The 23,659-nt window shown below is 39.8% G+C and overlaps 6 protein-coding genes and 2 long non-coding RNA genes across 9 annotated transcripts; 3 read left to right on the forward strand and 5 right to left on the reverse strand.

The window, feature by feature from the left end:
• The first annotated feature begins 289 nt into the window (after window positions 1-289).
• LOC145695622 (T-box-containing protein 2-like) lies at window positions 290-1,721 on the forward strand. Its single transcript, XM_081772620.1, has 3 exons — window positions 290-495; window positions 563-811; window positions 1,007-1,721. Exons 1-3 carry the CDS (start codon window positions 367-369, stop codon window positions 1,682-1,684), a joined length of 1,056 nt encoding a protein of 351 aa, XP_081628746.1. The 5' UTR covers window positions 290-366; the 3' UTR covers window positions 1,685-1,721.
• Window positions 1,722-1,732: 11 nt separating this feature from the next.
• On the reverse strand, window positions 1,733-2,501 carry LOC145695825 (uncharacterized). The gene is made up of 4 exons (XR_014133776.1): window positions 2,454-2,501; window positions 2,192-2,330; window positions 2,102-2,148; window positions 1,733-1,847 (listed from the first exon to the last, which is right to left on the reverse strand). It is a non-coding gene; the product is annotated as an uncharacterized LOC145695825 (long non-coding RNA).
• A 114-nt stretch (window positions 2,502-2,615) lies between these two features.
• LOC145695836 (uncharacterized) lies at window positions 2,616-3,309 on the reverse strand. The gene is made up of 3 exons (XR_014133779.1): window positions 3,230-3,309; window positions 3,132-3,182; window positions 2,616-2,776 (listed from the first exon to the last, which is right to left on the reverse strand). It is a non-coding gene; the product is annotated as an uncharacterized LOC145695836 (long non-coding RNA).
• A 1,664-nt stretch (window positions 3,310-4,973) lies between these two features.
• On the reverse strand, window positions 4,974-6,737 carry LOC145695693 (uncharacterized). Its single transcript, XM_081772696.1, has 6 exons — window positions 6,634-6,737; window positions 6,179-6,209; window positions 5,538-5,978; window positions 5,395-5,495; window positions 5,265-5,352; window positions 4,974-5,219 (listed from the first exon to the last, which is right to left on the reverse strand). The coding sequence occupies exons 1-6, from the start codon at window positions 6,688-6,690 to the stop codon at window positions 5,089-5,091; spliced, it is 849 nt and encodes a 282-aa protein (XP_081628822.1). The 5' UTR covers window positions 6,691-6,737; the 3' UTR covers window positions 4,974-5,088.
• Window positions 6,738-8,308: 1,571 nt separating this feature from the next.
• LOC145695757 (uncharacterized) lies at window positions 8,309-9,166 on the forward strand. Its single transcript, XM_081772778.1, has 2 exons — window positions 8,309-8,426; window positions 8,509-9,166. Exons 1-2 carry the CDS (start codon window positions 8,391-8,393, stop codon window positions 9,010-9,012), a joined length of 540 nt encoding a protein of 179 aa, XP_081628904.1. The 5' UTR covers window positions 8,309-8,390; the 3' UTR covers window positions 9,013-9,166.
• Window positions 9,167-9,205: 39 nt separating this feature from the next.
• On the reverse strand, window positions 9,206-10,272 carry LOC145695711 (flavin reductase (NADPH)-like). Its single transcript, XM_081772720.1, has 4 exons — window positions 10,075-10,272; window positions 9,653-9,918; window positions 9,422-9,611; window positions 9,206-9,377 (listed from the first exon to the last, which is right to left on the reverse strand). Exons 1-4 carry the CDS (start codon window positions 10,193-10,195, stop codon window positions 9,268-9,270), a joined length of 687 nt encoding a protein of 228 aa, XP_081628846.1. The 5' UTR covers window positions 10,196-10,272; the 3' UTR covers window positions 9,206-9,267.
• A 1,147-nt stretch (window positions 10,273-11,419) lies between these two features.
• LOC145695630 (casein kinase I-like) lies at window positions 11,420-14,833 on the forward strand. 2 transcript variants are annotated; one of them, XM_081772641.1, is made up of 8 exons: window positions 11,420-11,489; window positions 13,072-13,132; window positions 13,317-13,393; window positions 13,441-13,709; window positions 13,754-13,944; window positions 13,986-14,078; window positions 14,124-14,280; window positions 14,323-14,825. In XM_081772641.1, the coding sequence occupies exons 1-8, from the start codon at window positions 11,448-11,450 to the stop codon at window positions 14,396-14,398; spliced, it is 966 nt and encodes a 321-aa protein (XP_081628767.1). In that variant the 5' UTR covers window positions 11,420-11,447; the 3' UTR covers window positions 14,399-14,825. The 2 variants fall into 2 exon arrangements, with proteins under 2 accessions (XP_081628767.1, XP_081628759.1); XM_081772633.1 differs by lacking the exon at window positions 11,420-11,489 and adding an exon at window positions 12,152-12,355 and having other exon boundaries at window positions 14,323-14,833.
• Window positions 14,834-19,706: 4,873 nt separating this feature from the next.
• LOC145695739 (neuronal calcium sensor 1-like) lies at window positions 19,707-22,582 on the reverse strand. Its single transcript, XM_081772756.1, has 7 exons — window positions 22,426-22,582; window positions 22,242-22,373; window positions 21,645-21,777; window positions 21,490-21,599; window positions 21,373-21,445; window positions 21,195-21,288; window positions 19,707-20,059 (listed from the first exon to the last, which is right to left on the reverse strand). The coding sequence occupies exons 2-7, from the start codon at window positions 22,303-22,305 to the stop codon at window positions 19,961-19,963; spliced, it is 573 nt and encodes a 190-aa protein (XP_081628882.1). The 5' UTR covers window positions 22,306-22,373; window positions 22,426-22,582; the 3' UTR covers window positions 19,707-19,960.
• Between the last annotated feature and the right edge of the window lie 1,077 nt (window positions 22,583-23,659).

Consider the following 23,659-nt stretch of genomic DNA (forward strand, 5'->3'; position numbering starts at 1 on the left):
TCAAAATATTCAGAAGCCGAAAATAATAAACTTTTTGGCCAGCTACTGTAAGTCCAAGGAAAGAATTCATCATCAAAATCAGTATTTCCGCGAAAAAAATCAGGATGACCTTGTGACTCTGTCGGTCCATAACAAAGCGATCAGCATTTACATCTGATCGGATATGTTTTTTCCTTCAACTCGCCGCGGGGCGATAAGGATCCCCCCTCCACTGACTGCACCTGAACAGCTGTTTCCGACCTTGGGCGCTATTACGATTTTATTGGACTTGTCCGCGATTTCACGCATATATAACCCGCCCAAGAATTTTTGTTTATCACAATTAGTTCCGGTTCAAAACAAGAAAACAAGAGATAAGACGAGAACATGGAAAATTTTCTCACCTATGATTTTTCAAGCGACGCCTTGGGGCAAATCGAAATCGGCCAGAGGCAAAATGACCCGAAATTGAACGTCAAATTGGCTGAAAGAGACCTTTGGGATGCATTTGACAACGTAAAAAATCAAGAAAAATAACTCAAAACGAGAAAATTGAACCGCCTTTATTAACCCCCCTTTTCAGGTTGGAACAGAAATGATCATCACAAAAACCGGTCGCCGAATGTTTCCTGGAATCAAAGTCAACATCTCCGGCATGGAGCCACACGAAAAATACGTCGTCATTTTGGACTTCGCCAATGTCGATGAAAAACGGTACAAATTCTCAGATGGCGAATGGAAACTCGGGGGAAGATGCGAGCCAAATCATCCAAAAAGATTTTTCATCCACCCGGATTCGCCGAATACTGGAGATCATTGGCAACAAAAAACGGTAAGGAGCATTAATTTATTAAAGTTGAAATAATTATTAATTGTCTTTTGGGTACTCAGATATTGTGTATGATAAATGATGATAAATTATCAATGATTATGAAGTAGAAAAATTGGTTATCTTAAAAAAATCTTCAAATTTATGGTTTTTCAAATCGTATTCTTCCTTGATTCCAAGCCTCGAATTTCAATTCAGATCTCCTTCCGCGGCGCAAAACTGACCAACAACTTGATCAACGACCCCAACATGATCGTCCTCAATTCCATGCACAAGTACCGCCCCCGCGTCCACGTGATCAAATGCTCCTCCCTCTCCGCCATCTCCTCTTCGCCCTTCTCCACCTTCGACTTCCCAAAAACATCGTTTATCGCCGTCACAGCTTACCAAAACACCGCAGTCACGAAGCTCAAAATCGCTCACAACCCCTTTGCCAAAGGTTTCCGCGAGCGAGCGCCTGCCAAAAAGCGCTCAGCGAATCAAAACGCTTCTGCTCCAAAACGACCGCGATCGCTCAGCCCAAGCAGCACCAATCAGATTCCGATCATCGCTCATGAAAACTCCTGGTCCAGCGACTCCTACACCATCCCAGTCGAATATCCCCAGCAACCGTATTCCGTCTCGCCGACGCCAGACAGTCTACCAGACAGCACGAATCAAGCAAATCCGCCGCAAATCTTCGCCGAAACCGCGATCTACCCACTGGACCATCTGGGGTATCAAAACCAATTCGAGCCGATTTCTCAATTTCAACCTTTCTACACCCCGCCAAATATGAACCAGTATCAAAACTTCTACCCAGAAACTCATGGTTTCACCGCTGAACCAATTTTGAACCAAAATTTGGACCAAAATCTCGTCTCTTTTCTCGAATAAGAACTTCTTCTTTTCCGCATGCATTTTTGTAAATAAAGAATCTTATATGAAAGTGTTTGTTTTTTTATTTGATTATACATGATTAAAATTATTATCAAATATAATAAGGAGTATCATGAGTTTCTCATTACTCGGTGAGGACAGCAAGCTCATTTTCAGGAGCATCGGCATCTTGGCTCAACAACCTGTGTAGAAAGCCTGAGTCAGGGTCTGAAAAAACTGAGATGAAAAGCCGCGAAGCGGCTTTTTTAAAAACGAAGCCGCTACGCGGCTTCGCCAGAATTTTTGACAGATTGTTTTGGTAATATTGGCGAAGCCGCTTTGCGGCTTCGTTTTTAAAAAAGCCGCTTCGCGGCTTTTCATCTCAGTTTTTTTCAGACCCTGACTTAGGCTTTCTACAGAGGTTGCTGAGCCCAAATCGGCATAGTCGATAAATGCTCTCATTCGTCGAAGTTCAGGGAGAGCTAGGAGCAATTCTAGACCGTGGAAAAAGAGAGGAAAACTCACCGGTGGCTGAGGACTTTTTCGCGGCGTCGGATCCATCGGCGAAGATTTGAGATTTTGTTCTTCCTTCTGAGCCTGTAGCGGTTCTGGTCTTTTTTGGAGATTTTGTGTGTTTTGCGCCTTCAGCGGTCAGGATAAAGTTCTCATGATTGTTTTCAAAAAGAGAATTTACTGTTAGAAAATTGACAAGATAGTATCGACGTTTTCTTGATTCTATCGATATTTTAGTAGAAAAAAGTCTTCATTGAAAAATGAAAACAATTCCCTCAACTCCCATTTTCTCCCAGAAAAAAGCAAAAGAAGCGCGAATGAGTTAACTTCACAACTGAACTTTTTTCCAAAAAACGAAGCTCATCAATAAACTCGTTCTAGAGAAAATTGACAATTGACAATTGTTGAATTTATTCTTTGATCAATGCGACGCGGAGAAATTAAGTATTTAGTACAAGAAATTGCCGTCGAGGTAGTCGACGAGGTCGAAATCGTTGAGAGGAGAGCGCTTTTGGGTGCGAAAGCGGAGATCGTCCTGCATTGCTTGTTCGAAGAAGTTTTTGAAGCAGCCAAGGCCGGATGATGAATCGCAATTTACTGAAATTTGAAGAATGAAGCGACGTGAATGAAAAATATGGTATTTTTAATTCAATCAAAATCGACAAAAACGAAAATTTTGGCCGAAAAATCTTAGTGAAATAGAAAACCAATCAAATTCCCTCATTATGCCGCTCGGCCAATCAGATTTTAAAAATCATTTGTCGTCGTTTTTTGTCGATTTGAGCGTCATTCCCTTTTTTTTGGGAGATGTCAGGAACCCACAAAAAATCTTGACCAATCAAAAGCATAGATTCGGCTAACCGGCCTATCATAACCCAAATAGCCGCCCACGCAAAATTTGTGGAAATTTTTGTCGGTTCCTGATTTTCTCCGAAAAAAGCAATTTTCATACCTTCAGGCATTGGTGAGCCAGAAGTTAAGCTAATTATCGCCATCAATAAACCTTAAAAAATTGTAAGTTCTCGATTTTTTCTAGTTTGAAAATCTTACTTTTCATGGTGTTATTTTTCTAACTTCTTTTTGTTTGAGCGAAGTCGGAAGCTTCGTCGATTTATATGCGACAAAATGATGAATTATTTAGTTTGTCCTCAGAAGATTGCTTCGATTCAAATTTAAATCCGTGCTCCATAAAGCCGCAGAATAATCGTTTGTGGCGTGATTTCGGGTTGGATTTAAAGAACGCCTGAATAAATTTAAAACAGACAATGGCTTTGTGTGACTTAATGAGAACCATACTGAAGTGTAAAGGATAATTTACAGTATACATGTAGCGAATATTCTCAACAAACCAGAGTTGCAAATTTTTTGAGCAGGTGATCAGCTCAGCTCAGAGTTGCAAATTTTCGAAATTTTTTCTGAGCTGAGCTTGCTGAGCTGAGGTCGAAATTGAGCTGAGTTGTCCACTTTGTGTTGGAGTCAAAACTTTGCACCCGGGAAGTCCGGGCAAAATCTCCAGCTGTACAAATAAGATGCAACGAGCCCACCGACAGGTGATAACTCCCGCAGAGGCTGCTCTCAGGCCAAACTCAGAGCAACTCTCGGCGTGAGATGTGTGAGGGCACTCTGAGCCCAAGATCAGGAATAAGCTGAGCCCCGGATGAGCCACAAAAGTAAAGATTTGGAAGAGTAAAAAATAGAATTTGATGAAATTAGGGTTATCGAGAGCGTAGATTCCGAACCTAAGATCGAAAAAGTCTTTTAATGTACAAAATTTTTATAAAATTTGCGGTCCCACACGATTTTTTCGAAATTGGCCATTTTTGACCGGCGCTCACGCCGACATTTTGAAAAATAATTTCATCTACAGGTAGATCAAACCTTGATGAAGAGATGATGTAATCTAAAGAAGCGTATCTCAGCTTTTTCAAATTCAAAAATTTCATATTGAAATCAACGCGATCCAAATCAGATGTCAAAACAACGAATTTTTTTTTGACTTTTTCGCTCATTCAATCCTTATAATATAAAGATAGGGGCGTAGTTTATGAAGCAAAACTTTTTCGAATTCCGACTTTCGCAAAATCGTGTGGGACCCCCTTAAATTGATCAGGTATTGGTTTATTGGTTAGGTGTACATTAAAAGTCTTTTTAGACTTCAGATTCGGAATCCACGCCCTCGATTACCCTATTGGGCAAATTTTCATCAAATTCTATTTTATACTCTTCCATATTTTCACTTTTGTGGCTCATCCGTGGCTGAGCTTGATCCTGATCTTGGGCTCAGAGTGCCCTTAGATCGTATTTGATGAAGGGTTCACACATCTCACACCGAGAGTTGCTCTGAGTCGGGGCTTTGAGCAGCCTCCACGGGTGTTAGCACTTGTCGGTGGGAGCCTTGCATCCTGTTTGCTCAGTTGGAGACCTTGCCCGTATTTCCTAGGTGCCAAGTTTTGACCCCAACACAAAGTGGAGTGAGCTGTGGTTCCATCTTTGTGAGCTCAATAGACTGAGCTGAGCTAGCTGAGCTGAAGTCTAAATTGAGCTGAGCTGAGCTGACCCTCACCTCAAAATTGCAGATAATTTCTGTAACAGCTAGCTCACAAAATTTGCAATTCTGGCTCAGCTCAATGATTTTCGAAAATGATCTGTTCTGGTCAGCTCAGCTCAAACAATTATCACGCAGCTCAGCTCAGCTCAACTCAGAGAAATTTTCACTCAGATCATGTCAGCTCGGCTCAGCAGAAGTTAATCAAAATTTGCAACTCTACTCCAAACAAAATGTTATTTTTGAGATTTTATTTTTATAGATTTATGTACAGAATTTACCAAATTTATTTACAAAAGAAAAAAATTTACGCCACCTTGAACTTTCAGAACAATTTAAATCTCTTAATCTTCTTCTCAGAAGTTTAGTTTCTTCGTCGATAATTTCTTGTTCTATGGCGAGTATAGCGACCGCGGTTTTGCTTGAACTCGTTGTAGAGCTTGAGACGATTGTCGGAGAGAACGAAGTTGCATCGGCGACGTCTGTAAATATTCCCTGAAAGAGAAATTGAGCATTTTCGAGTGAGAAAAACAGGCTTACATCGCTTATTGACTTTTAATTTGTGGCAGAAGTTCCATCTCTTCTTGAATTGGTTAAAATTCGCTTCGGTTTTGAACAGATGAGTGAGCTAAAAAAAGAGTGAAGAAGGAACAGGTTATCTCAAACTTACATAACGAAGATTTGCAGTGCTCAAATCAATCGAAATATCAAAATATTTACTTCCAAGCTGAAGTTCTTCCAAGAAATCTTGCTCCATTTTTTCCTTTTCCTCTGAAGTAACTGTTTATACTGTGATTTTGATAAGCTATTTACCTTCAATTTCTTTATGAGCAGCTCCAACATAGCTGCCATGTCTGGCGATAGCGGCGAATTCATCAATCGTAGTACAACAAGGGCTCGTTGTTGTTGGTAAGACTGTTGTTGTTGTTGTTGTTGTTGTTGTTGTTAAAGCTGTTGTTGTTGGAGGAGGAGTTGTTGTTGGTTTTGTTGTCGTTGTTGGTGAGACAGTCGTTGTTGGAGTTGTCGTTGAGGGAAGTGTCGCCATTGTTGATGTTGATGTTGTGGTCATTGTTGTTGTTGATGTGGTGGTAGTGGTGGTGGTTGTAGTTGTCGTCGTTGTCGTTGTTGTTGTAGTAGTGGTTGTTGTTGTTGATGCCGGAGTTGTTGTAGCTGGAAGAACTGGTTCAGTTGTCCATCCAATTTCTTCCGCCTCGTACAACTCGCTCTCGAAATTTCTTGTCGCTCGGGCAAGACCTAGAAGAAGGATATTGAGATGGCTTTTCTGGAATAAAAAGGTACAGTAAGAAACTGCAGCTTGCGCAAGTTTATCACGTGGTGCCCGTTCTCAACCCGCACGTTAGCATAAAACTTGATTTGCTCAAAATAGCGTCAATAAGCCAGCAACGTGCATTGAGCCCGTTAACACGATCAAAAATATACTTTCTAGCACTTACCAGTTCGCGCGGTCGTTGTTTGACGAAAGTCCTAAAAGGAAGAGTTAGCCACAATAAGCGATTTGATGTCGGCCTGTCAGCACCCTCTGCAGAAGGATAAAAATAGCAAAAAAGAGCTGTCAACAGGAAAAATGGGTGATTTAGGGGGGCTTGGTTTCGCGCCAATTCGGAGCAATATGTTTTGACGTCAAAACGAAAAACAAGGTCTGAAACCTGGTTTTGAGCGATTGAGAAACTAGATTCTCGATTTCTCAATGAAATTTTATGATTTGTGAGTTAAAAATTAATCAAAATTAAATATTTTTTTTTTATTTTTTAATTCTTTATTAAATTTTAAATTTATGAAATAATTTAATTGAACTCTAAAGAACAATTTTTTTTTAATTTGCTGCTTAAATATAAGATTAAATAACTATATAAATTTTAAAAGACAAGAAAAAAATGACTGTACTTACAAAGAAATTAATCGTCTCTGCCAGCAAACTGCTTAAAAAAAGAACTACTAGTTTCATTGTTTTTGATCGGTGTTTTAATTTGAGTTGACTCTTGAATAGATAATTTTTCGTTTTGAAAAAAAGTTGCACGTATGGGTTGAACCCTGGGGCTAAGTAAGGCATAGCGCCCCATGCGGACTGTTGAAATCCGCGAATCACTGTCATGATCAGACGACTGTGCTTCCTGCGCTGAAAACTGAAGTTCAAGGGAAGCGGAAACTTTTCAACCATCTCAAGTGATAAGGAAAAACATCTTCCTCTCTGATAACAATGAAGATTTCCGCGTTTTGTCGCTAGGCCAATCAAATAAAAGAGAAATTAATTAAATAAAGGAAGTATTAAGCTTTTTTCCTGGATTTTTCAGGGGTGTGCTTCAAGGGTGTCAGCAGCCCAACGGCCAGTCAAACCCCGTCGAACTGAGTCCTGTGGTTTTATTTGGCCGGTAGATTGTTGACACCCTTAAGACAAAACCACTAAAAATCCTGGAAAAATTCAAGAACTTCTTATTTCTTATTATTTTAAAAATGTTTACCGGAAAAAGAAAAAAAAATGAAAAAAAAATCATTGATTTTTTAAATCGATAATTCTTCAAAACAAACTTTTCCAAGACTTCTTGCCAAGATCGAAAAAAAGCAGAAGGTTGAGAGAAAGTTTTATTGCTTTCTTGTTAACACTTCTATTTTTTCTCGAGGTCATCGCCGCTCGGGTTAAACCTTTGCGGCCATTTTTTCCGCGAAAGAACTTTTTTATCAATTCTCTCACAATTTAGTTTGTATCGTAACATGTTTCCCAAAAATGGAATGGACTCGTGGAAAGCGCTAGTTCATTTGTTATGACTAGCCATGTTTTACTGATGCAGACTCAACCAAAAAATGCAAGAAACTAGATGTTGTTACAAGATTATTCCACGACATGGATTACCGAACCTGAACCTTGGCCTTGGAAAATGACGAAAGGTCTCCAATTTCTACAAACAGAGAAACAAACCTTTTTACCTCGAGACGCATATCGACCCATTTTTGGTAACGCGGTTCAATACTCATTTGTTCTTTCGAGTTTGGAAAAAAAATTCTCGGTTTAGGATTAGGAATAGGGGCTTGAAGATCACTTTCGGGGTCCCGGGGGGGCGAAGTCCCTGAGTTAGGCGTTAGGGGGGGGGGCTGGGTTAGGACTCTCGCCAAATAATACAATTGTTGATCTTGTCTAAATCTAGGTTAGGGTTAGTATCATCAAGAAAATTTTTAAGAAAAACTTTTATTGGATTAAGGGATTAGCCCCCGGATTTCCCGAACTTTGAACCGTATCTTCTTTTTTCTGGCCTTCCATACGGGGCTGATGAAGAGCTCATCTGAAATCTCGTTTCTTATGGAACAAATTTGGTAGAATCAGCTTCCTATGTTAACATTCACTACTGCATTAGAGGCCGTCAAAGTGATGATGGTTGGCGAAAATGGCCATTTTTGGCCATATTCAAATTGCATCTCCGTTTTTTTTTTTGGTCTTTTCAAGCGAAAAATTTCTCAGAGAGTTTCATTATTCTAAACATTGGTCGTGACAACTAGATGGTAACTAGACAAAAAATGCATTGGCGCCGCCTAGTGAGCGCGTGTTGTACGTCGCCATAAATACCGAATTCGAAGCGTCGAGAAACCAAGAAATCATCGAATTTCCTCAGCTTTTTAGATAATAAAAAGCTAAAAAAAACCAACTGACTAAAAATGAAACTTTTCCTTGGAATCGTCGCTGCTGTTTCAGTAAGTCAAATTTTAACGAAAAAATTTTCCAAAATTGAAAAGAGAAAGATTTCGATTTCGAAAATTAATTTTTCATTTTCAGGCTCAAGGAGGATCGACCGGAGGAAGCGGATACTACCAACCGGTTTTCCGACCCTACTACGTCAACGAGTGCTGGACCTGCAACTCTACCAGCTGGGAGGACTGCCAGAACGACGGATACTACGACTCCTGCATGGAAAACGAGCAAGTCTGCGAGATCGGAGTCCGAAAGCGAAAAGACGGGCCCGAGCAGATCATCACCGGCTGCAAGTGGTACCGAGCATGCAGAGACAACCACGACCAAAACGCTGACTACCTCGAAAAAGGCCTTCCGCTGAAGGAGTGGCAGTGCCAGCCCCACTGGCAAGGCGGCCTCAACGGATCCGTCTGCCGACAATGCTGCAACACCGGAAAAGACTGCGGCATCGACTTCCTCCAAAGAGAAGATGACGGCCTTGGACCAAAAACATACTCGGCATGGAACAGCTACAACTTGATCAACTGGCATGAAGTCACCGGAGAAGGACCAAACTACCCATTCGGCGTCCAGCGAGATGAAAACTAAATTCTCTGTTTCTTTCGCTTTTCGTTAACTTTCGAGAATAAAGATGAAAATTCGAAAAAATTCTGATAATAATTTAAAAAATAATAATATAAACTATATTATTATTATCTTTTATTCATTTTAGATAATCAGATGCAAAAAGACAATGTCAATAAATTTCATTCTCCATCATTCTTTGAATTATCAGCTTGAGTTGAATGAGAAATCATTTATTGGAAAGATAAGAGTATCATGAAGGCTTTCTTATTGCAATTTTTAACCAATGGCAATTTGCGCTTGGTACATGTCAGATGACGGTTCCAGCGGCTGCTCGACCGTTTCAAGCATGAATTTCGCGACGTCTGCTCGACTCACTCTTTGAACCCCTGAATTTCTTTTTCAGGCAGAATGCCGGTTTTGAGTTTTTTACCTTTGTCTTTTCTGGAATCCATTCTATCACCCACTTCATACTCCATTTTCCTGTCCGTGAGCGGTCCATTTGTTAGGCCAGGTGGATTGACCATCGTCCAGGCGAGGTCGGACGCGTCTTTTCTGAGACTTTCGCGCATTCGTTTCATGTCTTCGAGAACTCGACCGATGATGCTTGAAAGGAAAAATCGCTAAAAAAAGGCGTCAGAATCGAAATATAGAAAGTGCTCACCAAAAAATAGCCGCCAAGACCCGATCCAGCATCAGAACCGTTGTTGTTATTGTACCAGCTTCCCATGACAAGAATTCTTGTAATATTCTGCGTCCTCATCGCTCCTGTAATTGGCCCGATTGACCTGGAATACCCGTCGGTCATTTTTGTTTCAGGATTTTTCGGAAAACCGCCGAGACAGGAAACGACAGCGTCCGAATTTGCGAGATGCTGGGCAAGATCTGTTTGATCGAAGATGTTGCATTTGACGATTTTGAGCTTTGGATCTAAAAAAAAAATAAATAAAAGCAGATTTTTTTGATGAAAATTTTGATAATTTTGCTTAAAGTTTTTCAAAATTAACAAATTTTGGTTATTTTATTTAAGACATCAATCAATTTTTACAACTAAAAAATCCATTTTTTTCCTGAGAATATTCTTACTTTCGATTTTGATCTTCTCCGGCGATCTGACGAGCGCGACAACTTCATGATCTTTCTCTAGCGCGAGTCTTAAAAAATGAGCTCCTGTAGCACCAGTTGCGCCAAACAATGCAATTCTCATTTTTCGCGAGTTTTTACCGCTTTTTCTCGCCTCGTTTTTGAAATTAAAAAAGGAGGACGAGCTTGTGCCTGGAGCGACGTTATGTGTGATTTGCTCAATGAACTGTTGCGTCAACTGAGCTCACACACAAACTCACGTGACGTAAGACCTTTTTTTATTGTTTGCTAAAAAGGGGGTAAATATCATTGCTGCACGATACGAAAACCCCTTTACGGGGCGCTCTATGAAAATCGCTGAATTTCGTTGAATGTCGCCACTTTTTAATACAGGCTTTAAGGACCCCCCCGTCAACAATTTTCCTCGAAAAATTGAAAATTTCAAAATAGCCATATTTTGGCTTCTTAGTGTAACTGGAAGTTCAATACACCGTAAAAACTTGTTCGGAACACTTTTTGACCAATTAAAATCTGAAATTATAGCAAAATTTGGACTTTTTCGTCATTTTGGTCAAAAAGTCCGATTTTCAAACGCGATTTTGAGGGTGTTAGAGTCAAGATAGACCCCCAAAAAATGAAGCCTCAAAATCGTTTTTTGATCTGTAGAATCCATTTCCGGGGTCAAAATTCTGAATTTCCGAAAATAAATTTTTCGAAAATTGTTGACGGGGGGGTCCTTAAAAAAACAAATTTTCTTCTGAAAAACTCTCTTTCAAAAATGAGTGCCGAGATTTAGCGACATTTGGCGAAATTCGGCGACATTGAGCGACATTCGATGAATTACTATAAGAATATTTTCGATAGAAAAAAAATTTTTTCCCCGAAAATTCTTATGGTAATTCATCTTCGGCGATATTCGGCGACATTCAGCTACATTCGGCGATTCACCAGTGTCGCCCTGTTTTTTCTTGATGATAAATCTTTATGGAGTTCTTTTATAGCTAAAATATCTTATTAAGCGACTCTTTGGGCCATAGTCTATGGCCCTTCATTTTTAGAAAAAAACGAGTCATAGCAATTTATCCAATTTACAAATCCCCTTGAGACCTGTTTTCCCGCTCGATAGATCTGCAACGAAATGTCTTTTCGTAAGCTTCTTTTCAGAGAAAGCCGTTTTGATGCTTCTCCAAAATGGTAAGCTAAGAAAAAGAAAATCAAAAGATAAAACTCTTATCGATGACGGCAGGTTGCTGGGAAAAGATGCCTTTGCTCACAGAGTAAATAGCCAGACGTCTCAATTTCTCATGCATTTCAAATGTTTGCCTCGACCAGAGTTTTACTGAGAAAAACTGACTTTTGATTATTGACATTTAAAAATGAAGAACGACCGGCGATTTTCGTATTATACCTTCAGAAAGGTTTGCTGGAATTAATGACCACCCCCTCCCCCCGTCAACAATTTTCCTAAAAAATCGAAAATTTCAAAAAAGCCATATTTTGGCTTCTGAGTGTGCCTGGAAGTTTCATACATCGTTAAAACTTGTTCGGAGCAATTCTTGACCGATAAACTCTAAAATTTTAGCAAATTTGGTATTTTTTCGTCATTTTCCGTCAAAAAGTCCAATTTTGAAACGCCATTTTGAGGGTGAAGAAGTCGAGATAGACCCCCAAAAATGACGCCTCGAAATCGTTTTTGACCTAAAGAATCCATTTCCGGGGTCAAAATTTTGAAATTCCAAGAATAAATTTTTCGAAAAGTGTTGACGGGGGGGGGGTCCTTAATGACCCCTCCCTCGTCACCTTTTTCATTCGAAAAATGATATAATTGGCTGATCCTGAGAAAAAGGCCCCTGAATTGAAAGTTATTTTCATTCTTTTTGGTAATGCGCCAAATTTTAAACCCGAACTAACGAGTTTTCCCACTTCCCAAATTTCACGTGGTATTTTCAAGTATCAAAATACGTCATGTCTCCGTCTTTTAAAACCCATGCGCATATTATATTGTCGGAGAGGAGAATATTATACAGATTTTCAATATGCTCGTCAATTAAACAAAAGAGAGATAAAATCAGAAAAAAAAAAATGAAGAGAGCCGCCCTTCTTCGAGTTTAACTGCCCGTAGAAACCAAACAAAAAAAAAGAAGACGAAGAGAAGGGATAATGAGCTCTGGGCGAAATTGAAAGGGCCATAATGATGGTATCAAAGGACAGGAGACAACAAAGAGAACTTGAGCAGAACAGAGTCAACTTTGCGACTTGTCAAAATGAAATGACGCAAAATAAGGTGACCCGGAACTTCAATACAATTTCTTTTGATGAACACAGAATCCTTATGGCCAATAAGTTATGGGGACTACCTACGATTTCCTATTTTAAACAACCTGAAATTTGGGGGGCTTGATCGAAAAGAATCGATTTTGAACAAAATTTTTTCGGAGCTTTGATGGTCTAGCGACCGAATACAGACATCCGATTGGTCAAAAAATCGGAAAAAAAATTGTTGAAATTTCCGAAGTTTTTTCGCCCGACTTTAATTTTTAGCCTAACCCTCACCCTAATTCGATCCCTAACCCTAATCTTAGCTCAACCCAAAGTTGAACCCTAACCCTTACCCTAACCAATGTCAAAGTGAAATGCTGATGTCGCTTTTTTGCCAAAAAAGAGACAAATTTTCTCATATTTGAAGACATTTTTTCAACATCCATGAGGAGGGCCTTTCCTCTTTGAGTAAAATTTCCCAGCCTTGTGAAAACAAGTGTTCAAAGCCAAAATCATCATGATAACTTTCATGATAATTTCTTTTATTTCTGGCCCGGATCCGCTCGGAGCGTGTTGAAATCTTATTTTTTCGATAATTTTACTTTTCGTTTCGTTCTCGCGGGGATAATTGTCAGATCAATTTTTGAATTATTTTTGGACGACGCCAGTTTCATGAGATTTTATAAATGCGTAAAAGAGAGATTTGGCGAAGAAAAGGACTGACTAAATGATAATTTTCAGGACGAGGGCAGCTTGAAAGACAAAGTTTTGGAAGATCGATTCAGAACGGTGCGGCTCATAGGTGAGAAAATATTATGTAACATACAGGGAGACAAATTTTTCCTCAGATTTTTATTTTGCGCTTGAAAAATAAATTTTTCTTTAATAATTTTGGAAGCCCAAAGTTTTAGTGAAAATTATTGAATTTTTTTCGATTGAGCACCTTTATCCTAACCCTAACCCCGACCATAACCGTTATTTCTAAGGAACAGGATCCTTCGGCGAAATATACCTCGGAGCAGACTTGTCACGTGACAGCAACTCGGTCGACGTAGCAATAAAGGTACTCCTCCTTGATTTTTCTTCCTTATTTTCCAATCAATCTAATAGGTCGAGCCGAAGCGACTCCGCGGTCAATTAAAATTCGAAAGCCACGTCTACGAAATCCTCCGATCGGAAAATGGCTTTCCTCATTTGCGCAAATTCGGCGAGGACAATATTTTGAGCGTCAACTACTTGGCGATGGATTTGCTCGGACCGACGGTCGAGGATCTCTTTAACTTTTGCGACAAGTCGTTTTCGCTAAAGACGATTTTGATGCTCATTGAACAACTTTTGTGCAGATTGGAGTGTATTCATTCCAAAGGGCTGGTTCACCGGTAATTTATGAAAAGAAGAAGGACTTTCACTCTCCCCCTTTTAGTGACATCAAACCAGACAATCTGGTCATGGGACTCAACCACATGTCTAAAACCGTGATGATGATCGACTTCGGCATCGCGAAATTCTTCCGAAAGCGAAATCAACCTTTCGACCACATTCTCGAAGACGATTCTAGAGGCAGTCGAGGGATCATCGGCACTCCTAGATATTGCTCTGTCAATGCTCATAGAGGTAGGGAAATGAAAATGGAGAAAAAAGACTATTTGAATGAGGAACTCGTCTTTCAAGAAGAGATGATATGGAATCCCTAGCATATGTGATCGTCTATTTTTTGAAAGGAAAGCTTCCTTGGCAAAATATTCAAGGTAGGGCTTCTTCATCGGGGGAAATTATAAAGCGTTATTTTTTAGTTCAAGGAAAGTTCAAAAAGCTGGAAGCAATTCACGACAAAAAGAAAAACACCAACTTCAGCGACTACCTCTCCGGATTCCCGAAGGAATTCGTCATCTTCGTCGACTACTGCCGCAATTTACCCTTCAAAGCAACGCCTGATTATATGTTCCTAAGGTTTTCCCCTCCCTAAAGCAGCCTTCTTACCGTTTTCTTCAGAAATCTATTCCGTTGCCTTGGCCAAAAATGGAACATCCAATACGATCTCAAATTCGACTGGAGCAAGCAAAAATAAGTTCAATTTTCCAACCCATCGACAAGTTCAAATCAACAGAATTACAAAGATTTTTATTCGTTTTTTTTCAGCCAAGAAAATTTCTTGCTTGTTTTTGATGAGCTTTGAAAGCCATCATTTGTCGGCAGCGAGGGTTTGAGATACAGTAGCGCATCCGGTAGTCTAAAGATCATTGATCTAACCCTTATGAACTCCCTTAACTTACTTGTAACTGGATTCGTCGATTTTTTGATAGGAAACCAGGTGCCAGAAACAGTAGTAAAAATAGCAAAAATAACTGAGAATCTCATTTTTAATCAAATCTTCTGCCTGTGTCTTCGATTATATTATATTAACTTGTGAATAATGAAGGCGAAACTGTCGATCATTATCTGGGTAATGGATGGGAGCCGGACAGTCACCTCAGAAAATATGGAACAGTCTGAGAATTCCAAACTGAATGATGATCTGATTAATTATGAAAGACCTCTTCCAACTTCTTTTCTAGTTTTGAAACATGTTACATGTCCGAAAATCTTGCTTCCGAACAAATTTGTCCTTCACTTGAACTTCAACGAGGATGGGAAAAGAGCTTTGTTTACGACAATCAAAATATGTCACTTCAAATTTTGATGAGCGCATCCTAAATCGAAAATTATACTTGGGATAATTCGCCCGATTTTAACTGCAATCTCGTGCTGTGCGTAATTGGGGGCTCAAATACCGGCATTATCCCACTGATCGCACTGGCGACTATGTCATTATTTTGACATGGATTTTGAAGGTTTAGCGGAGCCCCGATCGAGAAGATTAGCTTATTACTCTATTTGAAGGTTTGATTAAACTCGGTCCTGAAGCCAAAAATTGATTTTAATATAAAGATTCTTCAGTCGAAATGAATTTCGCTCTTCACTTTCGCGATCCTCAAAATGTCAACAGTGTCAGTCAAAAGTGAAAATGCCATGGCCAGCCATTCTATTTCTACTATTTTTAAGGGCTGTCGGAAATCAAGAGGCAAACATCGTAAACCCACTTTTTCCAGCTGATTTTTGAATAAGTGATTGTATTTGGAATCCTTCATTTTTTGACAATTATTGCCAATTTATGACTGTTCTCAGAAAAGTGGGCACGGCACTCTGTCCAGAAAATCTGAGTCAGGGTTTGCCAACCTCAGAATTTTGGAAAAAGGAGCACCTGGAAAATGGCGAACTTTGATCATGAAAATTATTCATAGATGCTGTTTGAAAAAGCATCATTTTTTTGACGGATTTGATGTCATAAAACTGTCATTTTTTCTCCTAAAAATAATTTTTCCGCAATTCGAAAAGATCAAAGGCCTAATTTTGCAAATGATGGACAGGTGAGACTGACCGGAACAAAGCGTTCTTTCTTTTAGCGCAGGTGGAAAATTCTACCGCGCGTGCGCCTTTGACGCTTTCCAGCTGACTAATGATGTTGATAAATAATCTAAGCCGCGGTGTTATATCACGGCTCACGACAGGAAGTTCGCTTGTTTGGATGGTCAAACTTTTTTTTTTCATCATGGAAAGGAATGGAGTTGTTTTTCTGCCTGAAGACGATTTCTTTCTTTCCTTTTCTCGCCAAATTAAAAATAAAGCTCCCCGGCGAGAGGGTGTAAATTAAACAGATTTTGATGAATTAACGGAATCAATCAAGTTTGCTGGGAGCGAAAGTCATCGTCATTCATTTTCGCGGCGAAAATTTCATCGTCGAAAAATCGTTAAAAATGGCTGCATTCCTTCTTTTTTTGGAGATGATCTGCTGTATGAGAGACGGACCTCCCTGAGAGCTCAATTTAAGTTTATCGGTAAAACGCGTCATTCAAGCCCCTCCTGGTTTCTTTATGCGTGGGAAAAAGAAATGCAAAACTTTTAAAAAATATATTGGCAATAAAACATCAAAAGCAATGGTTAAAACGAGCAATGTAAAGAATCTTGACATCCTTCCCTTGAAAAAGATGAAAAGAAAAAGGCAACCGCAATCAACAGATTTCAGACTGGCAGTCCAGGGGTCTAAATATCAGCCAAAAACCCAGTGCGAAAGCGAAGCGAAAGCGAAACTTTTTTTCAAATTTTTTGCGTAGAGAAAGCGAGGCGAATTTGAACTTCCAGTGCGAAGCGAAAGCGAAGCGAAAATTTCTTTAAAATTGCGAAAAAAAGCGAAAATTTTTCGAGGTTAAATTTCATTTCCATGGGTTGAGAGAAATTCAATAATTATAAAATCGACGATATTAAAGGCTAAATTCACAAAAGTTTTTGATACAAAAGGCGACGATCTCTTAGGAAAGCCCGAAAACTTATTGTTTTGCCGAATTATAAGGCCCAAACTAAGGTTCCGAAGCTTCTAAGAGAGCGCAAGCTCTTATCTTTCAAATAAGATGCGCAGGCCCTAAGCCTCAGGCTACTGTGACATTAACTTGCTTATAAGAATTAAACCTTAAAGTCAACCATCTCAAGTTAGGTACCTTTCGGCACTTTAAAAGGTTGAAAAATTCAAAGTGACGAATGGTTGCCAAGAGTTCTGTTGACAACATCACAAGTGTTTGAGATTCTTATTGACGCCATAATAAAGAGTGAAAAGCAACTGCCTTCTCATAAATAATGTCACTTTTTCGCTTTTTTCGCTTTTTTCGCTTTTGAGAGTTTGATATTTTGTGCGAAGCGAAAGCGAAGCGAATTCTTTTCTCCAGTGCGAAGCGAAGCGAAAGCGAATTCGCTTCGCTTCGCATCGCTTCGCAATAAAGCGAATTCGCACTGCGAATTTAGACCCCTGAGACTACAATTTACGAGAGCTCTTCGGTGCAAATTTGAAAATCTTTTTGATCTTCAAGACGAAAATTTGCAAGATTTGAAAGATTGATGGTTCCCCGATTTTTGGATCGAAACTGAGCTGAACTTTATTTTTAACTGGCCGAATCGACGAGGAAGATCACGATAAGTACTGCCAAATTAATTTGAAGAGACTTGGACTTTAAAAAAATCGCTTTTTTGCCAAGTAAAATCTTATAAAAACTGTCTCCCTGGCAACGAAAGTACGAAGATCTTTCTTTCTGTCTGCCGGTCAAACTCGCCAAGGTCAGACAATTGTATTTTGCAAATTAATCGTCTTCTTGAAAGTCACGTCTTAAAGATTATTTGCTGTCTTTCAATAGCCGGTATAGCGTATAAAAGCGAGCCAGTTTCTTCGAAACTCGAAATACCGTTTCTTCTCACAAAAAAAACGGAACTTCTTTTTTCACTTTTTTAACATTTGTTCATATTATCCAGAAAGACGAGAAATTCGAGAAAGAATAGAGTAACCAAAACTCAAAGCCGGAAATTCTTCGCGATTCAGGTCCTCACTTCCAGTCAACAAACGGACAATTTCGGGAGGTTCTTCTTTTTGGAAAGTCCCAAGATTTTGACAGGTGCTTGAGAGATATCTGTTTCTGGACATTTCGAAAAATTAGAGATTTCTAAGCTTATTTGCTACTTCAAAAGTAAGACTGCTTGTAACTTCACTTAGTTATAAGCAATTTCTGAAGGCTGTAGTTATTTTATGATGTTTTTGACTGGAATTATGTCGAAATTAACAAAGTAGCATAGGACGATTTTGGGTGCGAACGGCCGCGCCACGCGCCGTTTTTCCGATAGAATCCCTACGGATATATATTAAAAATATTAAAAATATCAAAAAATTTTAATAAAATTGATTTATGATACTAATCTATCAATTGTTTCTTCAAGTGTTTGTTATCAGGTCGCGCAAATATACCCCTTGGCCATCGAGAAAATAAAGCGCGCTAATGCTTTTTGGGCTTCCCGCGCAGAGCGTAAAGGCGCTTTCCCCCTCGTCACTTTTCCTGCTCCAGCGCCCGGAGCAGCCGTTTTCCTGCCCCAAGCGCGTGGAGTTTTTGGCGCCCGAGAGCAAACCGTGCTCCAAAAAAACGCCACGGATTCGAGACCCAGATTCAGGATCCATCCACAGAGTTGACTAAGCGCGACACTCATCTCTCCTCTCGAGCGCCGGTCGGCTCGCGGCCAAGTCAATTAGTAAGTGCGCGCTAGCGAGCTCCCAGGGGATATATAACCCGCCCGCGGTGATCGTCTTCATCACAACAAAAAAGCACTTCAAAAGTATTTTTCCTTTTCGAAACGAGCTACAGATGTCAATCAACACAAAACGACCTCGATCGAAATCGCCCGCCGCTAAAGTCCCGCTTCGTAAAATTTCACCAAATTTGCCTTCGTTGAAAAACCACCTAAAGCCGCGTGGTCGACCGAATGACTCAGTAAAGAGAGCCGAATCCCTCAAGCGACCTTCAAGCCCGACTCCAGTGCAGAAAAAGAGCGAAAAGAGACGAGCAATCGACAGCCAGGGAGCCCGGCCAAAACCATCAAGCTATCTTCGGCTTGATAGGTGTTCAAAGCACTCCTGGAGCCATTCCTTTTGCCGCGAATGGGGGCTCAACTGGCAGGGGATGTCGCGTAACAACCCCTTACCACGCACCGAAATCGAAGGGTTTCCGGATTTAACCCTGTTCCCCCTTGGCCCGCCAAAAACAACCCAACCTGAATGGTATCTCCGAATCATGACAGCTCCCGATGAAGATGACCCTGCTTTTATTGGTCCTCGAAGAGAGGAAAAGCCACAGACCAGTTTGTGCTTCCGCGAACATAAAATCTTCATGGATGGACTCAAGTTCTGGCGAAATATGGAAAACGATGATTTTTAATTCTGCTTTTTCCTACTGTAAATATTGATTTTTCTGTACTTAGTTCAACGGCTTCTGATAGAAGCTCCATCTGCCATATCTATTTCTGCTCATTCTATAACGGATACAATACAATTGATTATTCGAATCTCTTCTTGATTTCCTCGCTCAGCAGGTTTCCAACCAAAGATGAACTTTAAAAAATCAAGAAGCTAAAGAAATTCCTCTCAAATGAAATTCCTTAATTTATCAGCAAAAACCAGAGTGACAGAAAAACAGAACTCGACTCTGCCGATAAGAACTTCGAGGAGCGCAAAAGTGTGAACAGATAATCTTATCAAGCTATCCTCTTTGTTTTTCTTTGAGAAAGTGTGCGCGCTAGAATACCAAAACTAATCATGCATTTAGGCGGAAATATTCGACTTTTCCGGGTGAAAATTTCACCTTCTTCCCACCAAAAATGAATATTGCTAATCCTTTCCGCTAGAAAAAAAATCTTCTTCTTCTTGTGAATTGAAAGAGCTGTGTTTTCAGGCGATTCAAAAAGGTCTCAAAGCCGGTTACCTGTGCAGAAAACCTGACTCAGGTTTTATTCACAATAAAAACAGAATCATAAAAATTTAGGATCATTTATTTATACATGGCAGAAACGCATAAAAAAAACACGGGAAAAATAATTTCTTCCTTGATTTTCTTCTTGTCTCTTTTCCTCATCTTCATTTTATCGCAACAAGAAGGAGAAAAATAGCAAAAGAGAATCGCGGAATCGAAAAATTGGAAAAGAAAGAAAAAATAAAATTTAAGTTTTTCAAGCGATCAGATTTTTTTTTTGAAAGAAGAAAGAAAATTTCGGGAAAAGGGTTGAGCTACTACACGAGACCGTCGTAGAGTGAAAGAGCTTGGACGATGGATTTGTCTTGTTTCGCGCCTTCGAGGAATTCTTCTTTTGAGAGCTCGCCGTTTCCATCCTGAAGGGGAGAGGTTAGGGTTTTACAAGCGTTGGGGTCCGCATAATTGGGGTCCCCTTACTTGGGGTACACCTAGCTGGGGTCTCCTTAGTTGGGGTCCCCATAGTAGGGGCCCCCTTAGTTGGGGTCCTCTTAGTTGGGGTCCCCTTACTTGAGGTCTGCTTAGCTGGGGTCCCCTTAATTGGGGTCCCCATAGAAGGGGCCCCTTAGCTGGGGTTCTCTTAGTTGGGGTCCCCTTATTTTGGGTCCCCATAGACTATGGGCCATAGTTGAGGTCTACTAAGTTGGCGTCCTCTTAAGGATATAGCCTATGAAATTGAACTTTCATAGCGCCTAAATGCGACGACGGATCATTTTATTTCAAGAACCATCCTATCTAAAAATGTATGCAGAACTCGATTCTGGTACTCGTTTAAAAATTTTCATTAGAATTTTTCTCTGTAGAGCGTTTTGAAATCTTACGATCGCGATTTCTCGAAATTTTTACACTAAATCGCTAAAACAAAACCAATGACTGCATTAGCAAAATGCTAAACTAAAATATTGTGGCTAAAAAATCCTCAAACTCGGCCAAATTTTCATTCTAGTGTTTTCCTCTTTCTTGCTCTTGTTTTTCTTCCATGCGCGCTTTTTTGGGTCCAACCAATCAGAGCGATCTTTCAAACGCGCAGACTCTCTCGGGAAAGAGGAGTCGAGAGATTGAGCACCCAGCGCAGCGCTTTTTACACTATTCACGCGCCGAGGAAGCCTCATGGAAATGGCTCTAAAATCGGTTTTTGTCGGGATAAGAGAAAACCAAAGCCACAATATTGTAGATAAGGGTCTAGATTACTTTTCTATCAAAAAAACTCGACCGATTTAATGTAAATATTTCGAGAAATCGCGATCGTAAGATTTCAAAACGCTCTACAGAGAAAAATTCTAATGAAAATTTTTAAACGAGTACCAGAATCGAGTTCTGCATACATTTTTAGATAGGATGGTTCTTGAAATAAAATGATCCGTCGTCGCATTTAGGCGCTATGAAAGTTCAATTTCATAGGCTATATCCTTAATTCGGATCCCCTTCAATGGGCTCCCCTTAGTTGGGGTCAACTTAGTTTGGGTTTTAAGGGGGATGTTGTGATAAACTTACGGTATCCATGAGATTGAAGATTCTATCGACTCGTTTCTCAGGAGTGTTATCATCGTCCTTGAAGTTGGCATGATTTCCTACCATAGAAAAGATAGCTGTTTGTTGAGGTCAATAAATATTCAAGAATTATACAAGTCGTGGTCCTCGTCATTTGACGTTATGAAATTTATCGACCGTGGCTTTGACAATCTGAAGCATTTCGTCTCGCGTGATGGTTCCGTTGTTGTCCAAATCGTACAGTCGGAAAGCCCCTAAATCATAGTTTTGCGCAATGAAAAGATTAAGAATGACGTACATTCGAGCTTGTCCTCAAGTCGGCCGCGGGAAGTGATGGAAAGAGCTTGAAGAAACTCTTCGAATTCGATCGATCCGTCGCCGTTTTCGTCGAAGACATTGAAGACGAATCTGAAAAAGAGCCATTTAGAGCGTTAATTTTTTAAGAAAGCTTACGCAGCAAAAGCGCTTGGGTCGCCATGAGGAAAGAATTGGTTGTAAATCTTGGCAAATTCATTCTTTGTCAATTTTCCGGTCGGGCAATCCTTCAGAAAACCATCGTGCCAGTGGCGGATCTCTTCCGGAGTGACTAAAATGGAATGTTTTTATTGCTCGATTCGTAAATTGGGTGACCCAAATTGGGACGCTTTATTTGCTTGTTTTGTTAATAAAAATATGCTCAACAACAACTATTGTTTTGATTTTTCGCTGTTCGGCAGACAGAATATACAAAATGACTGTATTATATCCTGTTTGCTTGCAAAAAAACGGAGTAAATATGCGAAAAAACAGAAGTTTTTGATCTTCTAGTTCTTCGTTTTTCGGCAAATAAAGCTTCAAATTTTGTATTTCGAGTCGAAAGTAGCTCATTTGTACTCGAAATCCGAAACTTAGGGTGAAAATAGAGGTAAAAAAATTCAAATTCACCGAAAATTCCCTGGTTTTTGCCAAAAATTTGGCTTTTTCGATCATTTTTTTGTTGAATATTATATCAAAAATTTTTGGGAATATTTCAAAAAACCAATATAACCATGAAAAACTATCCGAACTTACACTTGGTCTTCTCACTGAGCTCATTGATAGCCTGTGGGTTGAGCTTTGACTTGTGCGCACCCATCTCTTCTCGCGATTCTTCTTCAGAAATTTTCGATAAATCGAGCTTCAAGGGTACCTGCTTTGGGTAGCCTTAAAAGCGAATGTCACTTTTTACTCGCTCAAAATATCGCTCAAAAAGTACCTTTATCCTCCGCTCAACGAAGATTTTTGATGCTCTCTCTTTTTGGTCTCTGAAGAAAGTGAACAGAAACGGGGCCGGATCGGACTCGTAAAATCGTAAAAATTGCGAGTTGTTGATGCTCAGCTATATCTTCGTAAAAACGGGTTCTGCTCGGCTGTAGCTGGAGCTCGTAAAAACCAAACGAGACAGACTATGCTTCCGCGCTTCCACGCAGCTCAACTCTCAACTCTCGGCACCTAAAGCGATAAAAATTAGAAAAAAAATGGCCGCCTTCTATTCTGGGTATTTTAGGAGATCGCCGGCGAAAATCAGCTGGCTAGAATTCAAGTTGTTTGCGGATAATCTTCGCTTCGGGGCGAAACTAGAAATTTCTACAAAATTTTTAGTAAAGATTTAAATTTTTAACTGAAACAAATTTTCAAATAAAAAAATTTTTAATAAAGAATATTCTTACCTGGCCTAATTTTTTCTCTGTATAATTTTACGTGTCAGTAATCCAAGCGTAAAATACTCTCGAATCGAATTTGAATCACTGTTCGCCAATAATGGCAATGGAAGATGATGGAAAGCGAGATTGGCACATTTGCGCGTCTGTATTATTATTGACAGGCATTGGGAAAAGCGGGACTTTCATGATTCGATAAGTCCATCGATTAATGCTCAATGCAGAATTGACAGAAGCCTCAGTAACGTTCCCGAAATCAGATTTTTGCGGATTTTTTCTCTGCTTTGTCGGAAATAAAGAGCTTTCGCTCATCGCAAGTTTTTTATCAATTTATTTTTTTTTCTATTCTATTTGGAAGAAATCAAAGTTTCAGAAGACAGATTGACTAAGACAGCTTAGCTTACTACTTCGCTCAAAAAGCTAAGCTTAGCCAATCAGCCAGCAAAGCGAAATTTCTTCCTTGACAAAGATCGCTTGGTTGAACAATTTTGAAAAGTTGCTTCTCAAAATTCAGCTAAGCATATCTAAGGCAAAAGATATTTAGCTCAGCATTGCTTATTTACGAAAGATCGGCCATTTTCCCTGTAGCCAACTTTGTTCCCATCTTAGTTTAATTTCTATCCCCCTTGCTATCCCCCTGCTGAGCTCAGCTGACCCTCACCTCAAAATTGCTGAGCTGAGCTTAGCTGGAGCTCACCTAGCTCAGCTCAGAAAATTTGCAATTCTGACCCTTATCCTAACTCTAGCTACAAGCCCCCTAACCCTAACCATAATTTTTCCTCATAAAAT

Source organism: Oikopleura dioica, chromosome 1 (genome assembly GCF_907165135.1).
Source record: "Oikopleura dioica chromosome 1, OKI2018_I68_1.0, whole genome shotgun sequence".
NCBI lineage: Eukaryota > Metazoa > Chordata > Appendicularia > Copelata > Oikopleuridae > Oikopleura > Oikopleura dioica.

Excerpts from the sequence above, each read along its gene's own strand:
- LOC145695622 (XM_081772620.1), top strand. The coding sequence starts at position 367 with ATGGAAAATTTTCTCACCTATGATTTTTCAAGCGACGCCTTGGGGCAA. Across the intron at positions 496-562 it reads TTTGGGATGCATTTGACAAC|GTTGGAACAGAAATGATCAT; the intron begins GTAAAAAATCAA and ends CCCCCTTTTCAG. Across the intron at positions 812-1,006 it reads ATCATTGGCAACAAAAAACG|ATCTCCTTCCGCGGCGCAAA; the intron begins GTAAGGAGCATT and ends ATTTCAATTCAG.
- LOC145695693 (XM_081772696.1), bottom strand. The coding sequence starts at position 6,690 with ATGAAACTAGTAGTTCTTTTTTTAAGCAGTTTGCTGGCAGAGACGATT. Across the intron at positions 5,979-6,178 it reads AACAACGACCGCGCGAACTG|GTCTTGCCCGAGCGACAAGA; the intron begins GTAAGTGCTAGA and ends TCCTTCTTCTAG. Across the intron at positions 5,353-5,394 it reads GCACTGCAAATCTTCGTTAT|CTCACTCATCTGTTCAAAAC; the intron begins GTAAGTTTGAGA and ends CTCTTTTTTTAG.
- LOC145695757 (XM_081772778.1), top strand. The coding sequence starts at position 8,391 with ATGAAACTTTTCCTTGGAATCGTCGCTGCTGTTTCA. Across the intron at positions 8,427-8,508 it reads GAATCGTCGCTGCTGTTTCA|GCTCAAGGAGGATCGACCGG; the intron begins GTAAGTCAAATT and ends TTTCATTTTCAG.
- LOC145695711 (XM_081772720.1), bottom strand. The coding sequence starts at position 10,195 with ATGAGAATTGCATTGTTTGGCGCAACTGGTGCTACAGGAGCTCATTTT. Across the intron at positions 9,612-9,652 it reads GTCTTGGCGGCTATTTTTTG|CGATTTTTCCTTTCAAGCAT; the intron begins GTGAGCACTTTC and ends GCCTTTTTTTAG. Across the intron at positions 9,378-9,421 it reads GGATTCCAGAAAAGACAAAG|GGGTTCAAAGAGTGAGTCGA; the intron begins GTAAAAAACTCA and ends AAAGAAATTCAG.
- LOC145695630 (XM_081772633.1), top strand. The coding sequence starts at position 12,263 with ATGATGGTATCAAAGGACAGGAGACAACAAAGAGAACTTGAGCAGAAC. Across the intron at positions 13,710-13,753 it reads TCCAAAGGGCTGGTTCACCG|TGACATCAAACCAGACAATC; the intron begins GTAATTTATGAA and ends TCCCCCTTTTAG. Across the intron at positions 14,079-14,123 it reads TCCTTGGCAAAATATTCAAG|TTCAAGGAAAGTTCAAAAAG; the intron begins GTAGGGCTTCTT and ends GTTATTTTTTAG.
- LOC145695739 (XM_081772756.1), bottom strand. The coding sequence starts at position 22,305 with ATGGGTGCGCACAAGTCAAAGCTCAACCCACAGGCTATCAATGAGCTC. Across the intron at positions 21,778-22,241 it reads GCTCAGTGAGAAGACCAAGT|TCACTCCGGAAGAGATCCGC; the intron begins GTAAGTTCGGAT and ends ATTCCATTTTAG. Across the intron at positions 20,060-21,194 it reads TCTTCAATCTCATGGATACC|GATGGAAACGGCGAGCTCTC; the intron begins GTAAGTTTATCA and ends TCTCCCCTTCAG.